The 22,697-nt window shown below is 36.9% G+C and overlaps 1 protein-coding gene across 1 annotated transcript in view; it reads right to left on the bottom strand.

Moving 5' to 3' along the window:
- SPTBN5 (spectrin beta, non-erythrocytic 5) overlaps positions 1–22,697 on the bottom strand; it is a 1,783,454-nt gene that overhangs the window by 347,000 nt on the left and 1,413,757 nt on the right. Inside the window, exon 56 of the mRNA XM_044073536.1 lies at positions 18,266–18,470. Within this exon, the coding sequence (XP_043929471.1) occupies positions 18,266–18,470 (205 nt within the window). The remainder of the gene's footprint in view (positions 1–18,265; positions 18,471–22,697) is intronic.

A 22,697-nucleotide genomic window follows, 5' to 3' on the forward strand; every position in this document is an offset into this window, starting at 1 on the left:
ATGCATGCCACTGCATGCACAGAAGCTACTGCATTATCAAATTCATTTCCCATCAAGACATCTGCATGGATATCTTCAAACACACCTACTTACTTGCTTCCTTTTCCACCCTCCTAGTCAAGGATAACCCTGGCCAAAGGCATTTGGAATGGGATTCATCCTAAAGCCCTAACTGGAGTGGACTGCCCAAACAAGTATTGCTCCTCTTTAACCACTGCAGGCTTCACAATGGTTATATCAAAGGCTGTGTCTCTGTTTTCTATCCACCAAGATAGAATACAAACTCTGGCTGTAGTTTGATACCCCATTGTCTCCAGACAACTTACCACTGGCATTCTGTTATTCCCACTTGCTGGCTCCCCCACCTTTTGTTCCCCACCTTGCCTCCTTGGACATCTATATGCTACATAGCCTCATTGGTTAAATTTAAAACATTTAACCCCTGATCATGGCCATGTACCTGAACTAGTGGCTTCCACTGTTACTGGTGGACTCTGTCAGGGTAGTTTAAGCTGCTCATCATGGGTTCCCTTATATCCATGTGCAGCACTGGATATCCCTTTCCTGTGCAGTGATGCCTTATTTGTTAAGTAGATATCCTGTTTTTCCCCCAGCTCATCTGCCAAGTTGCATTTCCTGTCTGCCAACCAGATTCTCATTTTCTTCAGGCATAGTATTAAGGGCTTGTTCCCTCACCAAAAGGTCTGCCAGCCCTTGAAAAGTGGTGACCTGACACCCACTCATCTGACTATGAATATCAGTGCTTAACTCAGCAATATAATCAACGCACACTTTCATCTGCCTTGCGTCTATGCTCACAAAACTTTTTTCTATAAGCTTCAGGTGTTAACTTAAAACATTCCAATAAACAATTTTAACTGTGGCATATTTTAAGCAATCATTGTCCATCAATTTAGAAACAGCAGTTACAGCTTCACTATGAAGAAAGGGGATCAGGAACTGTACCCAGAGCCCTTGGTCAACATTATACTGTTTACATACTCTTTCACATATATGAATAAAACTATCAAAATTATCACCATCTGTAAATTGTGGAAGAAATTTACTGACCTTTATTGCTTCTGGGGTTTGGTTATTCCCTTCTCCATTACCTCCATGACCCTGGTGAAGAGTCAGCATCTCCCTCTCATGTTGATGCCTCTTCTCATTTTCTTCAGCCTCCAAATGCCGCAATCTCTTTGATAATTCTAGTTCCAAATGTTTGACCTCCAGTTCAAGTCTCTTTAACTCCAGATGGATTTTTTAAGTCCTCTGAGGAAAAGTTGAACTGTCATGTTTCTGAGAGCTGTACATCCTCAATACCAGACTGGTTGTCTCCCTGGTTGCTGGTCTATGCTGCAGCTGTGATTAAGGCTGCAATTATTTCCCCATTAGTCAGGTTGTCATGCACCAGACCTTTGGCTTGGCACATCTCAGCCAACTGGTTCCTTTTCAGCTTTCCATAATCCTTTGTTGACATCCTTGCCTACTCTCCCTGACTAACTAAGCTAACAAAAAGTAAATAAATAAAACTATTGTTATATGAAACTCTGAATGTCAACTTTGTGGCTGCTAGAAACTACACCTTTTTAGTGACAACTGTTTAGAGGCTACAGAAGTTCAATTAATATCCCACCACTGCAAACCAATATGTGACATGCCCACACTGGGCCAGTAATCAAGGAGCCTGAATACTCACCACTGACGCTGGACAGGGTTGTGCACTTGGAATACAAATGAATACACTCAGTGCTTTCAGATGTATACCTCTCGGTATCATGCACGGGGTCTGGATCTCTCTGTCTCCCTCCAGCTCCCCAATAAGACTCTTCACTGGTACAGATTAGGGTTAGATCCTTAGACAAGTGTCCAAGCCAAGACCTCCAGCACCCTCTCTGTAAGCCCAGTGCTTGATGTCCCTTCTTCAAGTAGTTGAAACGCACACACACACACACACACACACACACACACACACACACACACACACACACGCACACATGCACACACACACACACACACACACACACACACACACACACACACACACACACACACACACACACACACACACACACTGTGAGATTTGATTTTACAGACACACACATCTGGGAAAGGCTGGCACAGATTTGCCTGATGTGTCCCCTTCTGCCCAGAGTATAAGGCACTTATTACTGCCACCCAACACTCCACAATCAGCTACTCTAAGGCCCTTAACAAAAGGTACCCAATTATACTGTATAATATTAATACCAATACAAATGGTAGTGGTTGATCAAGACAGTTAGGCTGTCGGGAGTGGCTCACACAATGTCACGAAACAAATATAAGCACTCTCAAAGCTGAACTATTTTCTAGAAAGGACTAGCCACAATAAAAGTTTCAATATATTTAATAATAAATAACAAAATAACAAGAATAGTAAATATATATTTACAGTAAACCACAGAGTTCAAATCACAGGAAATATCTAATATATTATTGATGGACAAACTCAAATAAATAAAGAAAAACAATTTCTAAATTAAGCTTCACTATTTTCCTGACTGAAACTAGGATAATTACAATTCCCTAATAACATACTTGATAGAGCAAGGCACAATGAAATACGTGAGTATTCTTTCTAGTCAGGTTCCTCAAAATAGAATACTCAATACTCAGAGATTACTTCCTGTAAAATATAATATCTGAGACGGCTTGCAGAATGACCTCATCTGGTCACCTGACTCTTGGTTCTCGCAGCATCCCCCTTTGAAGCTGAGACAGGAATTTAGCATAGATGGCTACAATACACTTCTAAATGTTAATGTCAATGCCTGGGGCTTCCCCTCTTTTTAGTGAGCTAATGAACAAAGGCTTCTTCCAGACCCATGGTTTCCAGTCCTATTCAGCACTGTGGGGTGATGTTTTCATAGTTTAACAGCTCATTTACATTTCCTTTATTTTCAATAAAGTAAGCTAGCTCGTTAACCTCCGCTGTACCAGCCTCCTCTATTAAAACATATACATTTAATTCAGTTACAATATTACATGTATATTTCTTTTCATTCCAGTAAGGTGTACTGTTGATGCATTTTAACACAAGCAAATGTCACAAATACATTTTCAGCACAAGTGTCTGTACAAATCAGTTTGATATACAAATGACATGTAGTTATTTACATAATTCTAGCTAGCTGTGCTGGCACAAGTCATACATCCACTGCTCTACTTGTCTAGGCATGGCTGGCAGTACCTCCTATCATCACAAATGGTATTTAGTAACCACAAGCCTATGTGTAATTAAAAAAAGCTAGGAAGTATTTTCTATATGTTTTAAATATTTTATAAGAAAATACATTTTCTGTGTACATTTTTACTTGTAATATAATTTATATGCAATCTAAAATCTGCCTGGATATCACAGGTAGCAGAAAAAAAAATGAACCCCAAGACATTTCTTCAGGAATTCATAATTTAACATATCATAAACCAAGAAAAGATTACCTCTAATTCTTAAATGATTTAGAGACTGTATATTTAGGAGTTGAATTTTGATGTATAAGGATAAGTGAAAATATGACTGAGGCATTTTTGTAAATGTTCTTTGTACCCTTTACAATCCTTTAAAGATATTTTTTGAAGATGGTGAAAAAGAAATCACTATACTCAGGATGAGGTCTCATACTTCCAATGTAAACTGGTAAAAGAACGTCTAAGTTTCAGCTCCCCCACAGAATGCTGAGAACTGTTTGTATGACTAAAAGGTGAAAATAGCCTGAGCAGATATTTTCTCTGAAACATAGAAACCTGCAGCTACATGACATGAAACAGGTGAGAAATGCTCCCTTTTTGGCTATGAATACACCATCTCCAGAGCAAACACCCCGGGCCTCCGCTGTAAATGGACCTCATCCAGTCGAACTATCCTGGGCAAGAAATGTAAAATAAAATAAAATAAAAATAAATAAATAAACACAGAAATGCAAGAGTCAGGGAAAAGCAAAAACATTAGGAGGGTGGGAGATTTCCACGATTGCAGTCAGTATGGAATACAGAGCCAGAGAAAAGCAAAAGCATTAGGAGGGAGAGAGACTGTCACAAGTGGAGTTAGTGCAGAACACAGACTTAGGGGAAAACAAAAGCATTAGGAGGGTGAGAGACTGTCACAACTGCAGTTAGTGCAGAACACAGAGTTAGGGGAAAGCAAAAGCATTAGGAGGGAGAGAGACTGCCACAAGTGGAGTTAGTGCAGAACACAGAGTTAGGGGAAAGCAAAAGCATTAGGAGGGAGAGAGACTGCCACAACTGCAGTTAGTGCAGAACACAGAGTTAGGGGAAAGCAAAAGCATTAGGAGGGTGAGAGACTGTCACAACTGCAGTTAGTGCAGAACACAGAGTTAGGGGAAAGCAAAAGCATTAGGAGGGAGAGAGACTGTCATAAGTGGAGTTAGTGCAGAACACAGAGTTAGGGGAAAGCAAAAGCATTTGGAGGGAGAGAGACTGCCACAACTGCAGTTAGCGCAGAACACAGAGTTAGGGGAAAGCAAAAGCATTAGGAGGGTGAGAGACTGTCACAACTGCAGTTAGTGCAGAATACTAAAGCTCCAAGCTGTTAGTGAAGTGTGCACTTCATCCATAGTATAGGGTTCGATTCCTTCTACCACTTTCTCCCCCTAATGTTGTGTCTCTGAGCAAGTCGCTTCACTAGACAGTGCTCCCAGGTTGCCCTGATAAGAAATGAACTGCAGATTTTTTTTTCTTTTGCCTCCGTTGAAAGCGTCTTTGCTCATTTGCTCATTCAGTAAACTGATTCAAAGAAATAAATAAGTGGCCTCATTATGAAGGGAGTGACTGCCTGGACACATACCTCTCAAATTCTTAGTGCTAGCATCTGGGACAAAGGCAGAAATAATGAAGGACATATGCTCAATATGGGCAGATTCTAAATTATTGTTTTTGGTGACTTTGAAAGTTGCTAGAACAATAGGTTTTACATTAGCGTGCATTTTCTGAAGGATACAAATTTCGGAACTCAAATGTCTGTCATAACTAACAATGTAACCAAAGTAGAACAAAACAAACAATAACTCTTAGGATAGCAAGCGTAGATCCCCTGGACTCGAGCCGTGAATCAGAAGCAAACTCGCCTGTTGCTTTTTGTCACACAACTTTATTCGATAACTGCCTGCACCACAAAGTACATCTAGTAAGAATGGTTGAGCGCTTTCATCTGCATTTACCAGATTTCTTCAGAACCATTTACCTTAACATGTCACTTCCTTTATATACACAAATTTTTGGTGCCAAAAAGTTAATTACATAATTGGTTAAAAACAAAATTGTTAATTAAAAACAAAATCACTCAATTGACATTTGTTGTGAATTAATTAAAATGCAATAAAAAAGTCACAAAAATATGTATATTAACCACTGTCATAAAATGTACTATATACTAGTACTAAAGTGCTTTTATACAGTGCATGATACATTTCATTATTGGGTCCCTTATACTATCTAAACTATGCTAAAATTTTAAATTTTTAAATTTATAAATTCATAATAAATATATATAAATAAGTAAAAATGTTATATTGTGTGTTAATGTATAAAATATATATAAAATGTACTCGGCTGATGAAATTTCCTTACTCTAACGCCAAAAAAGGCTTGATACTTATATAGTCATTTATACCCGGGGGGGATGTGGCATCTAAACATATCTGCCACTTGCTTTCTAACCAAGCTAAATATATTTTCCAATTTCCTCCTCTGTCATTTACCTCTACCTGGTCTATAATAGCAAATTTAAAACTATGTTCACTTCCCTTTTCTATAATGTGTCTACTTAGGGCGTTCTTAGTATCTCCTTTCCTAATACTATACAGGTGCTCGTATATACGAGTTTTGAATTTCCTCTCAGTCTTTCCTATATAGTATACGTCGCATTTCTCACACTCAGCAATATACACAATACGCTGTGTATTGCAGTTACCCTTCTTAGGATATACTACAGATTTCACAATATTCTTAAGTCTCATCCTACATTTTGTATTAATATATTTACACTGACTACATGCACCACAACTCGTAGTGCCCTTCCTACTGTTTCCTGTGTAGGCCTTTTTCTTAGTCTCTATTATTCTTTTTAAATTCAAACCTGTTTTATATACTATAGAGGGTTTCGTACCTAGTATGTTTCCAATAGGTACATTACTAGTAATTATGTCCCAATGTTTCTTTAAAATTTCTGTCATAATGTTGGTATAGGGGTTAAACCTGATGATGCATACTCTATTATCTCGGTCTATTTGGACTTTAGTACTCACCATACTGCCTGTACCCAGTAGTGGTACATATTTACTACCCCATTCTTTCTTAACATAAGACGTAATGTTGGTCAACATGTGTTTAGGGTAACCTCTATCTAAAAATAACTTAAAAGAGTATCTAATTCACTTTGCATAATCTCCTTAGTCGATGACATTCTGGCTATCCTTATGCATTGGCCTTTAACTACATTACGAAGATGTGGCCAGGATGACAACTGCTATAATGTATGTAGTCATTTGAAAACGTGGGTTTTCTGTATATTCTAGACTCAAACCCTTGTCCTGTAGTACTAATCCAAGTGTCCAGATATGCTATTCCCACTTTATCATACTGGTAGGTAAATTTGAGGAATTCCGTGGTGTTATTAAGGTACTCTAAGAACTCTTGTATCTTCTCTTCTGGGCCTTTCCATAAAATAAACATGTCGTCCAGGAACCTAGTGTATAATCCGATGTATTGGTAATATTCACTTGGGAAGATGTACTTGTTCTCCCACTCGAGCATAACCAAATTAGCAAAATGGGGCACAAGAAGCCCCATTGCAACACCTCGAGTTTGTTTAAAGTGTTGACCCGAGTGGAAGATGTAGTTGTGGTCTAGGACCAGACCCATCATGTCCATGATGAGATTGATCCTGTCCCAACTACAACCTGAATACTTGGTCATGCTATTACAAAAATATTCAAGACCAATATCTGCCGGTATACTGGAAAATAAATCTTTCACATCAACTGTGAGGAAAATCAAATTTTCCTGCCAAACTTCATCCGTTAGTTTGCTCAAAAAATCCCATGAATCTTTTACTATGTGGTTAACTTTAGTATATATATGTTTCATCCAGTGGTCAATGGCTACCCCTAACTTGAATGTTTTCGATTTGGAGCCAGATATTATAGGTCTAAAAGGTGGATGTTCCAGATTTTATGTAATTTAGGTATTCCTATAATTTTAGATAATAATGGAAAATCATTTTGAAAAATTCATATACTTCATTGGTTATTCTTCTATCTAATAAATACTCCTCTACAGCAAAATCGATCCTTCTATATCCTGTATTTATTTGGTTCAACGACACTTGTTCGTAGTTACCAGATTCATTTAGGATCTTCTGTATTTCCTTAGATATTCTTTATTTTCAAAAATCACAATCCCACCACCTTTATCTGGCTTCATTATTCTTATCTCGTCATTCATAATGAGATTCTCTAAACATTTCCTTTCTTCAGTTAGTAAATTGTCCTTATTAGCTGTGGAATCTAACTTGTTATTCTTTATATTCCTGTGTAAAATGTGTAAATCTTTACAAACCATTTTCTCGTATAAACCTATCTGTGCGTTAGATACAGGAATGTACGTGCTTTTCTTAGTTAACTTGTTACAGTTAGTGTTTCCTTTTCCCTTATTCTGGCCTTGATTGAACTGTATAGCAAGATTTAGTCTTCTACAGAATAATTTAACCTCTTTTATGGCATCAAAAATATCAAATTTTACTGTGGGTATGAATTTCATCCCCTTGCTAAACAATGTAGTAATTTCCGTAGTAACCTGGACTTGTGTATAGTTGTATACTTTAAACCCTTCAAAGCAATGTATGTTCGGATGACTTACTGGATTTTCCTCAGGTATACTGATACTGGTACAAAAAGTAGATGCCTTCTCATTAATTCTGTTATCTACAGGGGTGGGGGGTGCATGCTTCTGTACACTTTTTCCACCACCTTCTCCGTCAATCATTCCATCTGAATTCTCTATTGATTGTATCCCCTTTGCCATCTTTTTGGTGCCGGGTAAAATCGCCCCCCTTGAAAATTTTCTTCTTCATTTAACCTATACTTTCTTCTTCTTCCTTTTGTTTCAACTACTTCAAATACCCCTTCCCTTTCATCTGTATACTTAGGCCAGATGTACGCTCTTCCTATCCTATACATTTCCAAATCTCGCTCTATTTTATTCATTTTTCTATTGTAAACATTATGCACTTTACTTTTTGCATTAGTAAACTGTTTGGAATATAAATCATACCATTCAACAAAATCCACATCTTTTATAATAGATTAATTTAAACATTCTACTTCCTGTAGAAGGGCATTAATTTTTTCTTCATTACATTTCAAAAGTGCTTTCATGTACGAAAAACCAAAATCATCGAACATTTTGTTAAACAATTGCTCAATTTTTGAAGAATATTTTAAACCCAGTGGTAGTTTGAAAAACCTCAAACCTTTTGGTACCACTTGTAATTGAATACATTTTTCAAGATATGCATTATCCACTTTTACACTTTTAAGTTGTATTAGTTTTTTACCCAATAAATAAATTCTGGATTTCACATCATTAGTAACATTTTCCTCACATTCATATACTTTTTGCCTGTATTCACTTGTATTTCTCCCCCCAAAATTATCTTCATCAGCTAAAAATTCATTTAATACTTTAGATACATTTAACACACGTTCCCGATAATCCCTTTTCTGAATGCCTTTCGGTTTAGGACTAGATATCTTATCTAAGTTTACAGTACCTTTGTTTTTGCTATTTGCCTTCTTGGCAATAGCTGAATATGTCCGTACTGGAGCACGCTGCTCTTTAGGGCGTGCCCCCATTCTCATATTCTCACTGTTAGTGTGAAATAAGCTGAAATCAAACGTAAAATCAGCTTCAATTGATATGTCCCTGTTTTCATCTCCTATATCCAAATCGTGTATTTTAGTCCCTTCACCTTGTCCATTAGGGATATCACTAGCTTCGCTGGTAACTTCCACCAACACCGCTTCTACTTGCGATGTCTCCGCGTTGGCTTGAATACTTTGAATAGTTTTTGCTGGTTCCACACCAGCTGTTACAGCTTCGGTGAGCTTCTGCACAAGTTCAAGGAGCCTGTTGACGTCTCCTTGTAATGACGTCACTTCCGACCGTAGTGTAGAGTACTCTTCACGACTCAATGGAGTCCCAAGACAATCCACCTCTGCCATTGCGCAACTAGTAACCAAAGTAGAACAAAACAAACAATAACTCTTAGGATAGCAAGCGTAGATCCCCTGGACTCGAGCCGTGAATCAGAAGCAAACTCGCCTGTTGCTTTTTGTCACACAACTTTATTCGATAACTGCCTGCACCACAAAGTACATCTAGTAAGAATGGTTGAGCGCTTTCATCTGCATTTACCAGATTTCTTCAGAACCATTTACCTTAACATGTCACTTCCTTTATATACACAAATTTTTGGCCAAAAGTTAATTACATAATTGGTTAAAAACAAAATTGTTAATTAAAAACAAAATCACTCAATTGACATTTGTTGTGAATTAATTAAAATGCAATAAAAAAGTCACAAAAATATGTATATTAACCACTGTCATAAAATGTACTATATACTAGTACTAAAGTGCTTTTATACAGTGCATGATACATTTCATTATTGGTCCCTTATACTATCTACCCTATGCTAAAATTTTAAATTTTTAAAATTTATAAATTCATAATAAATATATATAAATAAGTAAAAATGTTATATTGTGTGTTAATGTATAAAATATATATAAAATGTACTCGGCTGATGAAATTTCCTTACTCTAACGCCAAAAAAGGCTTGATACTTATATAGTCATTTATACCCGGGGGGATGTGGCATCTAAACATATCTGCCACTTGCTTTCTAACCAAGCTAAATATATTTTCCAATTTCCTCCTCTGTCATTTTCCTCTACCTGGTCTATAATAGCAAATTTAAAACTATGTTCACTTCCCTTTTCTATAATGTGTCTACTTAGGGCGTTCTTAGTATCTCCTTTCCTAATACTATACAGGTGCTCGTATATACGAGTTTTGAATTTCCTCTCAGTCTTTCCTATATAGTATACGTCGCATTTCTCACACTCAGCAATATACACAATACGCTGTGTATTGCAGTTACCCTTCTTAGGATATACTACAGATTTCACAATATTCTTAAGTCTCATCCTACATTTTGTATTAATATATTTACACTGACTACATGCACCACAACTCGTAGTGCCCTTCCTACTGTTTCCTGTGTAGGCCTTTTTCTTAGTCTCTATTATTCTTTTAAATTCAAACCTGTTTTATATACTATAGAGGGTTTCGTACCTAGTATGTTTCCAATAGGTACATTACTAGTAATTATGTCCCAATGTTTCTTTAAAATTTCTGTCATAATGTTGGTATAGGGTTAAACCTGATGATGCATACTCTATTATCTCGGTCTATTTGGACTTTAGTACTCACCATACTGCCTGTACCCAGTAGTGGTACATATTTACTACCCCATTCTTTCTTAACATAAGACGTAATGTTGGTCAACATGTGTTTAGGGTAACCTCTATCTAAAAATAACTTAAAAGAGTATCTAATTCACTTTGCATAATCTCCTTAGTCGATGACATTCTGGCTATCCTTATGCATTGGCCTTTAACTACATTACGAAAGATGTGGCCAGGATGACAACTGCTATAATGTATGTAGTCATTTGAAAACGTGGGTTTTCTGTATATTCTAGACTCAAACCCTTGTCCTGTAGTACTAATCCAAGTGTCCAGATATGCTATTCCCACTTTATCATACTGGTAGGTAAATTTGAGGAATTCCGTGGTGTTATTAAGGTACTCTAAGAACTCTTGTATCTTCTCTTCTGGGCCTTTCCATAAAATAAACATGTCGTCCAGGAACCTAGTGTATAATCCGATGTATTGGTAATATTCACTTGGGAAGATGTACTTGTTCTCCCACTCGAGCATAACCAAATTAGCAAACTACCACTGGGTTTAAAATATTCTTCAAAAATTGAGCAATTGTTTAACAAAATGTTCGATGATTTTGGTTTTTCGTACATGAAAGCACTTTTGAAATGTAATGAAGAAAAAATTAATGCCCTTCTACAGGAAGTAGAATGTTTAAATGAATCTATTATAAAAGATGTGGATTTTGTTGAATGGTATGATTTATATTCCAAACAGTTTACTAATGCAAAAAGTAAAGTGCATAATGTTTACAATAGAAAAATGAATAAAATAGAGCGAGATTTGGAAATGTATAGGATAGGAAGAGCGTACATCTGGCCTAAGTATACAGATGAAAGGGAAGGGGTATTTGAAGTAGTTGAAACAAAAGGAAGAAGAAGAAAGTATAGGTTAAATGAAGAAGAAAATTTTCAAGGGGGGCGATTTTACCCGGCACCAAAAAGATGGCAAAGGGGATACAATCAATAGAGAATACAGATGGAATGATTGACGGAGAAGGTGGTGGAAAAAGTGTACAGAAGCATGCACCCCCCACCCCTGTAGATAACAGAATTAATGAGAAGGCATCTACTTTTTGTACCAGTATCAGTATACCTGAGGAAAATCCAGTAAGGCATCCGAACATACATTGCTTTGAAGGGTTTAAAGTATACAACTATACACAAGTCCAGGTTACTACGGAAATTACTACATTGTTTAGCAAGGGGATGAAATTCATACCCACAGTAAAATTTGATATTTTTGATGCCATAAAAGAGGTTAAATTATTCTGTAGAAGACTAAATCTTGCTATACAGTTCAATCAAGGCCAGAATAAGGGAAAAGGAAACACTAACTGTAACAAGTTAACTAAGAAAAGCACGTACATTCCTGTATCTAACGACAGATAGGTTTATACGAGAAAATGGTTTGTAAAGATTTACACATTTTACACAGGAATATAAAGAATAACAAGTTAGATTCCACAGCTAATAAGGACAATTTACTAACTGAAGAAAGGAAATGTTTAGAGAATCTCATTATGAATGACGAGATAAGAATAATGAAGCCAGATAAAGGTGGTGGGATTGTGATTTTGAAAATAAAGAATATCTAAGGGAAATACAGAAGATCCTAAATGAATCTGGTAACTACGAACAAGTGTCGTTGAACCAAATAAATACAGGATATAGAAGGATCGATTTTGCTGTAGAGGAGTATTTATTAGATAGAAGAATAACCAATGAAGTATATGAATTTTTCAAAATGATTTTCCATTATTATCTAAAATTATAGGAATACCTAAATTACATAAAAATCTGGAACATCCACCTTTTAGACCTATAATATCTGGCTCCAAATCGAAAACATTCAAGTTAGGGGTAGCCATTGACCACTGGATGAAACATATATATACTAAAGTTAACCACATAGTAAAAGATTCATGGGATTTTTTGAGCAAACTAACGGATGAAGTTTGGCAGGAAAATTTGATTTTCCTCACAGTTGATGTGAAAGATTTATTTTCCAGTATACCGGCAGATATTAGTCTTGAATATTTTTGTAATAGCATGACCAAGTATTCAGGTTGTAGTTGGGACAGGATCAATCTCATCATGGACATGATGGGTCTGGTCCTAGACCACAACTACATCTTCCACTCAGGTCAACACTTTAAACAAACTCGAGGTGTTGCAATGGGGGCTTCTTGTGCCCCCATTTTTGCTAATTTGGTTATGCTCGAGTGGGAGAACAAGTACATCTTCCCAAGTGAATATTACCAATACATCGGATTATACACTAGGTTCCTGGACGACATGTTTATTTTATGGAAAGGCCCAGAAGAGAAGATACAAGAGTTCTTAGAGTACCTTAATAACACCACGGAATTCCTCAAATTTACCTACCAGTATGATAAAGTGGGAATAGCATATCTGGACACTTGGATTAGTACTACAGGACAAGGGTTTGAGTCTAGAATATACAGAAAACCCACGTTTTCAAATGACTACATACATTATAGCAGTTGTCATCCTGGCCACATCTTTCGTAATGTAGTTAAAGGCCAATGCATAAGGATAGCCAGAATGTCATCGACTAAGGAGATTATGCAAAGTGAATTAGATACTCTTTTAAGTTATTTTTAGATAGAGGTTACCCTAAACACATGTTGACCAACATTACGCCTTATGTTAAGAAAGAATGGGTAGTAAATATGTACCACTACTGGGTACAGGCAGTATGGTGAGTACTAAAGTCCAAATAGACCGAGATAATAGAGTATGCATCATCAGGTTTAACCCCTATACCAACATTATGACAGAAATTTTAAAGAAACATTGGGACATAATTACTAGTAATGTACCTATTGGAAACATACTAGGTACGAAACCCTCTATAGTATATAAAACAGGTTTGAATTTAAAAGAATAATAGAGACTAAGAAAAGGCCTACACAGGAAACAGTAGGAAGGGCACTACGAGTTGTGGTGCATGTAGTCAGTGTAAATATATTAATACAAAATGTAGGATGAGACTTAAGAATATTGTGAAATCTGTAGTATATCCTAAGAAGGGTAACTGCAATACACAGCGTATTGTGTATATTGCTGAGTGTGAGAAATGCGACGTATACTATATAGGAAAGACTGAGAGGAAATTCAAAACTCATATACGAGCACCTGTATAGTATTAGGAAAGGAGATACTAAGAACGCCTAAGTAGACACATTATAGAAAAGGGAAGTGAACATAGTTTTAAATTTGCTATTATAGACCAGGTAGAGGTAAATGACAGAGGAGGAAATTGGAAAATATATTTAGCTTGGTTAGAAAGCAAGTGGCAGATATGTTTAGATGCCACATCCCCCCCGGGTATAAATGACTATATAAGTATCAAGCCTTTTTTGGCGTTAGAGTAAGGAAATTTCATCAGCCGAGTACATTTTATATATATTTTATACATTAACACACAATATAACATTTTTACTTATTTATATATATTTATTATGAATTTATAAATTTAAAAATTTAAAATTTTAGCATAGGGTAGATAGTATAAGGGACCCAATAATGAAATGTATCATGCACTGTATAAAAGCACTTTAGTACTAGTATATAGTACATTTTATGACAGTGGTTAATATACATATTTTTGTGACTTTTTTATTGCATTTTAATTAATTCACAACAAATGTCAATTGAGTGATTTTGTTTTTAATTAACAATTTTGTTTTTAACCAATTATGTAATTAACTTTTTGGCGCCAAAAATTTGTGTATATAAAGGAAGTGACATGTTAAGGTAAATGGTTCTGAAGAAATCTGGTAAATGCAGATGAAAGCGCTCAACCATTCTTACTAGATGTACTTTGTGGTGCAGGCAGTTATCGAATAAAGTTGTGTGACAAAAAGCAACAGGCGAGTTTGCTTCTGATTCACGGCTCGAGTCCAGGGGATCTACGCTTGCTATAACTAACAATGTAATTCACAATGAATTGCCATAAAAGCAAAAATGTTACAAGGGATAGCCAAAAATCTGTGAGACAAAAATCTGGACATTCTGCAAAATTCTGGATAGCTCAGAGGTATGCAGGCGTAGAAGCTGCCAGTTGGGCACAATCAGCAGTGTGTGGGAATGCAGTATTGGCTTCATAAATGAATGCTGGCAATCCATTTGCAGACTTAGCTGAAGTGATTGATAGTTCAGTTTGGGGTAATAACGGTAGCAAGCTGATTCTTACGTTATTAACAAGCAGCTTGATACAGCTGTAAAATTGGCGAAGATGTTTAATTATTTATTTGCTTACAATTATTGATATATATATATATATATATATATATATATATATATATATATATATATATATTTTTTTTTTTTTAATATTTGACTCCTTAATATGCAGTTGTTGCTCCTTAATATGCAGTTGTTGCTGTTATTGGTGTGGCGCTGGATCGTTAAACTTTGCCATCCAATAGGTAACCTAGCTATAGACCCACATTCATGTGTCTGCTGATACAATAGCATAGTTCCACATGTTATGCTACTGTCAGCTACTCCAGCTTGTGGCACTAAGCGTTAATACATTACCCTTCACATAAGCTGCTAGCTGTCATTTCTGGTTCACTTCCCATAGCCTCCTCTTGTCATTGATGTACACGTCTGTGTTACACAAAATAACTGCACAGTGGGAGAGGCTGGGTTAGCTGGAAAGGGCAGTATTGAAGCTGCCTGAAGAGAGCATTGGATCGAGTCTGGTATGGGCCAGCAATCAGAGAGCCACAATTCAAGCTCCTGAACTCCTAGCATTATGACTCATTGGTCATTTGTGATCGCTGACTGGAATTGCAATTGAAGTTTGTTGTATTACTAACAAGTAGAGCAAACTCTTATCAGCTTATTTGCTGTCTCAACCATTTAATGGGTTTTGCTGTCAAAACAACTTATTGGGTTTCTTAAATTAGAAAATGCTTCAGTGCTGTTCAAAGAAACAGCATTCATTGGTAACTGAACTTTAAATTATTATAACCCAAAATGAGATTCAATCTGACAAGATGATACACAACTGTTTGGATTAATCCAAATGATTGAACTTAATCAATAAACATAGCACAAAAACATCTAAAGCATGTTTTTATTTGAAGAAAGAAACCCTGCATCTCAATGTAGGGGGGACATTGCTCACCATAATTTTCTTGCTTACCTATACTAACTGTAGGGTGGCACAACTATGGAGAAAGGACTAATACCATACAAGGGTGATAACAGTGTCTGACAAACTGCAGTCTCTCAGTATTCTAAACAAACTTAAAATTTGCTCCTCCAGGGAACTGCAAGCAGGGGTATAACACCTGATAAGTCTTCAAAGGGTACACCCACCAAATGTACTACCTTAGGTTTTGTAAAATAAAGGTTTTGGACATGGCCATATGAAAAAATCTCAACTGGAAGGTTTAGCACATGGACCTTCACAACCAAACCATAAAAGTAGTGAGTAAGAGTAGTCTCTTAATTTGCAATACTGTTCAGAAAAAGGATAGTGTTGTAATTTTTAGTTATAATTAACCTTTACCTTTATAAATAATCTGTATAATCTTTCAACATTATAGTACCAAAATCTACTTCCAATCCTTACCAGACTGGAGTTCCGCTGTGGCGACCCCTAACCAGGAAAAGCCGAAAGAAGAACAACAAACAACAGAAGAAGAATCAACTAAATATGTGGATAAACACTTGTTATCCATTTGTAAACTTTTCTGGACAATATGCTTTTTTTTTACATTCAGTGTAATAATAATGTAATTATTTTCACTTTTTTATTAGTAATTGTACATTTTTGAAACAATACACCAGAAAGCAAATCTCAATCCTATATATGTTCTGCTGTTTTCACTGCGTTAACGTTAGGTTTCTAATTCTAGACTTTAGTATTGCCATTTTCCTTTCTTGCCTCTGAATTTAAACAATTCTTTTGTATTATTTCTAATATTATATGCCACAGCATAGCTTTTCTTCTTCTACTTAAAATCTTGGAAAGTTTTAATAAAGCGCACTGCACTTTGTTTTTGCTGCAATATTTGATATACCTTATCTTAAACACTTGTAATACCAGGAGGACTACAGGTACTCAAGTCCAAGCACTCAAAAACTACTGCACACCATCTGATTATAGTAATAAACACTGGCAAAACATATGCATATAGTAAATTAGTGCAGTGAGTGGCACAGCCATTTTAAACAGCCAAAAATCTACTAAGCTAATTCCTGAAGTGCAAAGATGCCAGACTAATATATGTCGACTACAAGATGGTCTGCAGTGTCAGGCTTTATTACTAATTATGTAAATGCATAGTAGAGTTTGCTTGCAGCTGAAGATATTTTCTTTAACATAATGATACCCATTTTCATATATGTCTTTTTTTACCAAGTGATTATTTCATCTTGACTTCTGCACTCACTCAGACCTCAGACTAATATAAATGACACCGCCTCTGCCATAGTTCCACATCTGGTAACAGCAATAACATCCATAGCCCCCAAACATAGGATTACCAAACCCCAGCACTGATGATACCACCTCCTTTGGTGATGTGTTTCCTCCTATAGCTGACAAGAACACATGCAAAGCATGTGTAATTCTTATGAGAAGTGCAATGGTTTCTGTTTCATCTGGATGGATGAGAGATAAAGAACAACCATCAATCCAGACATTAGTTCTCTGATTTAAATTCTGTGTTTTAGGTTCCAGGAGTTGGGGAGGGGGTGCTTAACACCACCAACAATCAGATAGAAGTAAACAGTCAGTTTTATCCATTATCCTCCTAACCACACCCTTGTGTGCTAATTCCTGTTATTGTCCCTGATGTTGGGTGGCTTTAACAGTTTCCATAAAAAATATGCGACCTTGCTTATGACTAATATTATTTGTATTTTATTTTCTTGATGATATTTTATCATATACCCTTGTTTATTTATTTATAGATTTTTATGATGGTTTACATTTTTTTACTTTATACTCATATTTATTATTTTATTATACATTTTTCTGGATTCAAAGATGGCACACTAGCAGAACAAGCAGTACTGCCATCTCATGACAAGAGGTTCTCCAGTTTGATTCTCAGCTGGGGTGCCTTTTGTGCAGAGTTTGTATGTTCTCCCTGTACCCATACATGTTTTCTCTGGTGGCTCAGTTTTCTCCCATCTCCTAAAGGCATGCAGTAGGTTGACTGGAAATCTCCTGAACTGCTTGTAGGTGTACATGCAGAGTGAGATTAAGTGAGTGCGTGCATTCTGTGATGCACTGGTGCTTTGTCCAGAATAAGCTCAAAAACCTTTCATCCACGGGCTTCTCAGACAAGCTCTGACATCCCATTAACCATCTAAAAGGATGTTATCTGAAAATGGATATATAGATGTTTGGATTCAAGTACTTTAACAAGTATAAGGTTGTAGATAAATTTGAATTCCGTTCTGCCTTCCCCAGAAGAAAAGCTCCCTTCACTGGACACTTGATCATTTATTCTTGTGCTGGACCTGTGGCATCTCAACCGGTTAACAAACACCTGTCAGTAACAGCAGTCAGCACTCTACCTACTACATGTGCAAGACAACAAAGCCTTCCTACTGTGGTGTTGCAGTACCGTACAGTGTAAGGGATATCTCCCTTACCCTGCAATGGAACACAAAGTCTCTTATCAGTACTATAAATTGTCCTCCTACCTTCACATCCTCTAGGTCTTGTCCAAACTCTTCCATTTCAGCCAGGTTCTGCTTACTGGACAGCCAAGTAGCCACTTCCTTGGTTTCCCTCTCAAACATGTAGAGATGGTATTGCTCCAAGAGATGATCACGGCGGTTCTGTCCCTTCCCCAGAAGAGCTTCATACATATCTGCAGCTACCTGCATCTTCTCTCTAATGATTTTACTAAAGAAATAAAAGAAGGCTTTTAGTCAATATACACTGTTGTACACAGTACTGTTCTCCTTCACTGTAAAAGAAAAATAACATAAACATCTAGAAGTATAGGTAAATTACATATGGGCAATATGGACAGGTTTCAGTGAAATACCTTGGTGGAACCTACAAATAGCAAAGAGTACTGGAGATATAATGGTTGCTCTCAGACATTTTACAAAAAATTGTCAGGTGTCTTGGAGCCTTTGAAGGGATGTAAATTAATGCAACTTTCTTTCTTTCTTTCTGTTTGTAATTTTCAGGGCTGACTTGGATGGAACTCTCTTAGTAATGTCCCATTAGTTTATCTTTGTTGCATGCCTTCCTTGTGAGTGATTTTTTTTTTTATCTCATGGCACATACATGGACTATCTGACATGTCTAAGAACAGAACTTGACAAAAGCTTATTTTCAGAACACAGTCTTACAAACTATCCAGTGGGATTTATTCATATATTGCATATTGTAGTGAGTGATTCCACTGTCCACCTGAAGGGAAGTCAGTAGTTATGAACAATGAAAATGGAAGAACTTCACAAACAAAACTTAGTAATACACTTCGAAGATAGATCCAATTGAACTCAATGAAGTATGGAACACCAATCTAGCGCTTTCATTCACTTTATTTAACGTGAACTTCATCAGGTTTCTGATGAAGTTCACATTAAATAAAGTGAATGAAAGCGCTAGATTGGTGTTCCATACTTCATTGAGTTCAATTGGATCTATCTTCGAAGTGTATTACTAGTTATGAACAATGTATAATGGAATGGAACAGTCAGTCAGTGCACTATAACTACCAGATTGTATATTATAATAATAATGTACAATACAATTCCAGTCACTCTTTCTCTGTAGTCATCACAAGGGTACACACCCTGTCCAGTGTTTGCCAGGTAAACTTAAAAATTTTTCAGTAAATGGGTGTCATTCTACATGCTAGTTACCAGTGGGAAGTATAAATGCCAGTTGTGTCCAGTAGACAGCAACTGTCAACTATATAGCAGGGGAAATATCAGATAATATTTTCATGCCTAGTCTATGGGTGAACATCAGCATGCTGGTCTTCTTGTAAAATATTCATAACTTAGTTTGAAATTGTTTATCAGTTTTCCCCTGCAGTGGATAAGTAGACAATCTTTTTATATGATCTTAATCACTGTTTAGCTACACTTGGGCTTTGTTGGACATCTGACAAATTGAGAGAAAAAATAAAATACTGATAGTTTTTCTCAGAATCTGCATACAAATATATATGTGTGTGTGTGTGTGTGTGTGTGTGTGTGTGTGTGTGTGTGTGTGTGTGTGTGTGTGTGTGTGTGTGTATATATATATATATATATATATATATATATATATATATATATATGCATGTGTGTATAATATGGGTGCAGATGCTTTGGTTGACAATGTGTTTGGTTGACGTTTGTATAGCTGTCTGCTTATGATGGACTAAATAGTTGGTCAACAAGTGTGTGACTGAACAATTCTCAGGGCTTGGGAAGAATCTTTTCCCTGGGCCTATATTACATGAACGAGCAATCAAAATGTCGAGTACAAGATACTCAACATACTTTGATCGAACGTTCATGTAATCGGAGACTCCAAACTTTGAAATTTGGAGTTCAGAAATGTTTTGGTCAGCCTTCCTTGTGAGTGTAGCGTGTGAATGAACAAGGTTTCTTTTGAACAGGGTTAGTGAAAAACACTGCTTTACATAGATGGGGAGTGCATTCCATACCAAATGGATCCCTGAGACACATATCAGTCTCTCCAGCATGCTTTGTGCCACCATGAGGGATTCCAGTTGTCCAACCCTAAGTCCTACCATTGATTATAACAGTGGCAAGCTGGTGTTTATGAGAAAGGTTAATTAATTCAGTGTTATTACTTAAGACAAACTGACACTTAGGGTCCAGGTGTCATATGTCCTGAAAACATCTGCTTTTTTTTAGCTTTATAATATCTCCAGTTTTAAGCACACCTTCTTCTTCCAGAAGACATTTCTATGGTGAACAGTTAGGCTTCTTCTAAGTGGTTGTCAGGGATTCCCAGAATGCATTTGGAGACCTCTGGTATTCAGTCTTAGACCTCTGCCATTCAGTCTTTTAGCTCTCAGGCTCAACACTTTGGAAACTTCCCCTACTGATTAAGGGGGTATCACACACTGTTAAGGATTTAAAAGATAAAGCAGAAGTAATTTATTCTCCTTAGCATGCAATAGTGATAGGTTCTGCATTATTTATTTATGCAGGTTTTTAAAAGGTAAGTTAAAAGTCATTTATTCTCCTTAACATATGATAGTGATAATTACTGCATTTATGTATTCACTCAAGGTTTATTATCAGAATATTTATTGGTTTTACTGTTGACATAGTTACATGCTGTATTGGCCAGTATAAAAAATCTTAAAAGAGATCTTCTATATGCTGTACATCACATTTATGCTTCCTGCACAGACCATAGGGCATAAAAGGGACATACAGATGCAACTACCTAGAACTTCTTTTGCTGCTAGTTTGAATGTCATTTTTGCCAGTTGGTTTGAATGCTTTGTTGCTGTACTGTATATTTAGTTTTTTTTTTTACTTCCTTGGTCTTGTATTTTATATTACTACCTAGAGTGCATGTCATCCATGAAGGGAAAATGTCAGTGTGGCAGGCAGATTCTCCATAAGGATCATCATGAACAGTGTCTTTTTTGTGGGGGTGCTTCCCACAACCATACCTCTTGTAGTATTTGTAAGGCATTTGTGCCTAAGATACTCAGAAGCCATTTGTCTTCCCTGTTCATTTATCCTGAAAACTAATGGCTTATAAAGTTAGCCCAGGGTACCAAAGCATAATCCTTTAACCCTCTCGCTAGGTAAGAAGAAGGCCAAGAAGTCTTGGCTGGATTCTTTAGCTGTCTAGCCTCCACTGGACGTCCCTCTAAAAGCAAGTAATAGCTCTGTAGGTCATTTGGTGTTTACATCAGATTCCTCTGCCATGACCCCACCAGAGGCTGACATGGATCTGTCTTGTTGCACCTCCTCTGAGGTTTTGCAGGCATCTGCTCTGGACATCGAGAGGGGGAACTGTGGTTGATTATCCTGGACCATCCTAGAGGGATTCCACAGATATTGGTCAGAGAAGAAGTTCTGGGTTCTCTTCACGAATCTTGGCAAGGGTTGGAACCTACGGTATTTGCTAGGGCCAATGTCCCTTCTGAGAAAAGACAAAAAAATGAAGCAAGTTTTCATCCATCCTATGGATTCTGAAAGGGAATGACAAGAGTTTACTCAGGGCTTGTTTTCTGCCTTAATAAACTTAAAACCTCATCAAGAGGTTTCAGTACCCACTCCTCCTTGGATCTCTATCACTTCTAAAAGGCTTAGGAGCCAGATTCCTTGGATGAGGATTCATTGTCTGATGAGGGGTCTTTGCCCTGCCCTTTGCAGATGCCTTCAGCTTTGGCTTATGGTTCTAATGAAGAGGCGTCTGTTAGCCGTGAGTCTCCTTTTGAGGATTGTTCTTTGAGGACACAATTGCTAGGACAATGGAATTCTTTAAGTGGGATTCTTCTCAAGTGTCTGATATTCAGAAAAGATATTATAAGTTGCATTAGGTAGATACTCCTAAATCATCATCAGTTCCTCCTGAGTTGGCTGCCTTCTTAGACACTTTCATTGCTGCTTCCAAGTCTCCTGATTCTCAGCCTCCTGCTTCTAAGAAACCTGATAGGTTCTACAAGGTTCCTGAGGATTGTCTATTTTTATTCAAATGTTCTTCTGGTGATCCTGTTGTGGTGTCAGTCTGTTCTGACAAACCTTCTAAACTTTTGCCTCTTCCAAACTTTTGCCTTCTGATAAGGATAGCAGGTCAATGGACAGAACTGGCAAGAACATTTACACTGCTTCTACTTTGGCCTTTAGGGCTATTAATTATCAGACTCACATGACCAGGTATGCTCTGGCTTTGATTGCTCAGGCTTGTCAGATTATCTCTGCCCACCCTGATTCGAATGGCAAATCCTCTGTCTTTTCTTTTTTAGGTTCTGCTTCTCAAGTGGCTTGCCACTCTATTAAGTGTAGCTATGACGCTGCTAATGCCTCTTCTAGGGCTGCAGCTTTTGGGTCCATCATGAGGTGTTATTCTTGGCTTCATCTCCAGTCTCTACTTGAGGACATTAAGGCCAAGTTGTTGGATGCTCCTTTG

This window comes from Protopterus annectens, chromosome 6.part0, assembly GCF_019279795.1.
Source record: "Protopterus annectens isolate FY-2018-M chromosome 6.part0, PAN1.0, whole genome shotgun sequence".
NCBI lineage: Eukaryota > Metazoa > Chordata > Ceratodontiformes > Protopteridae > Protopterus > Protopterus annectens.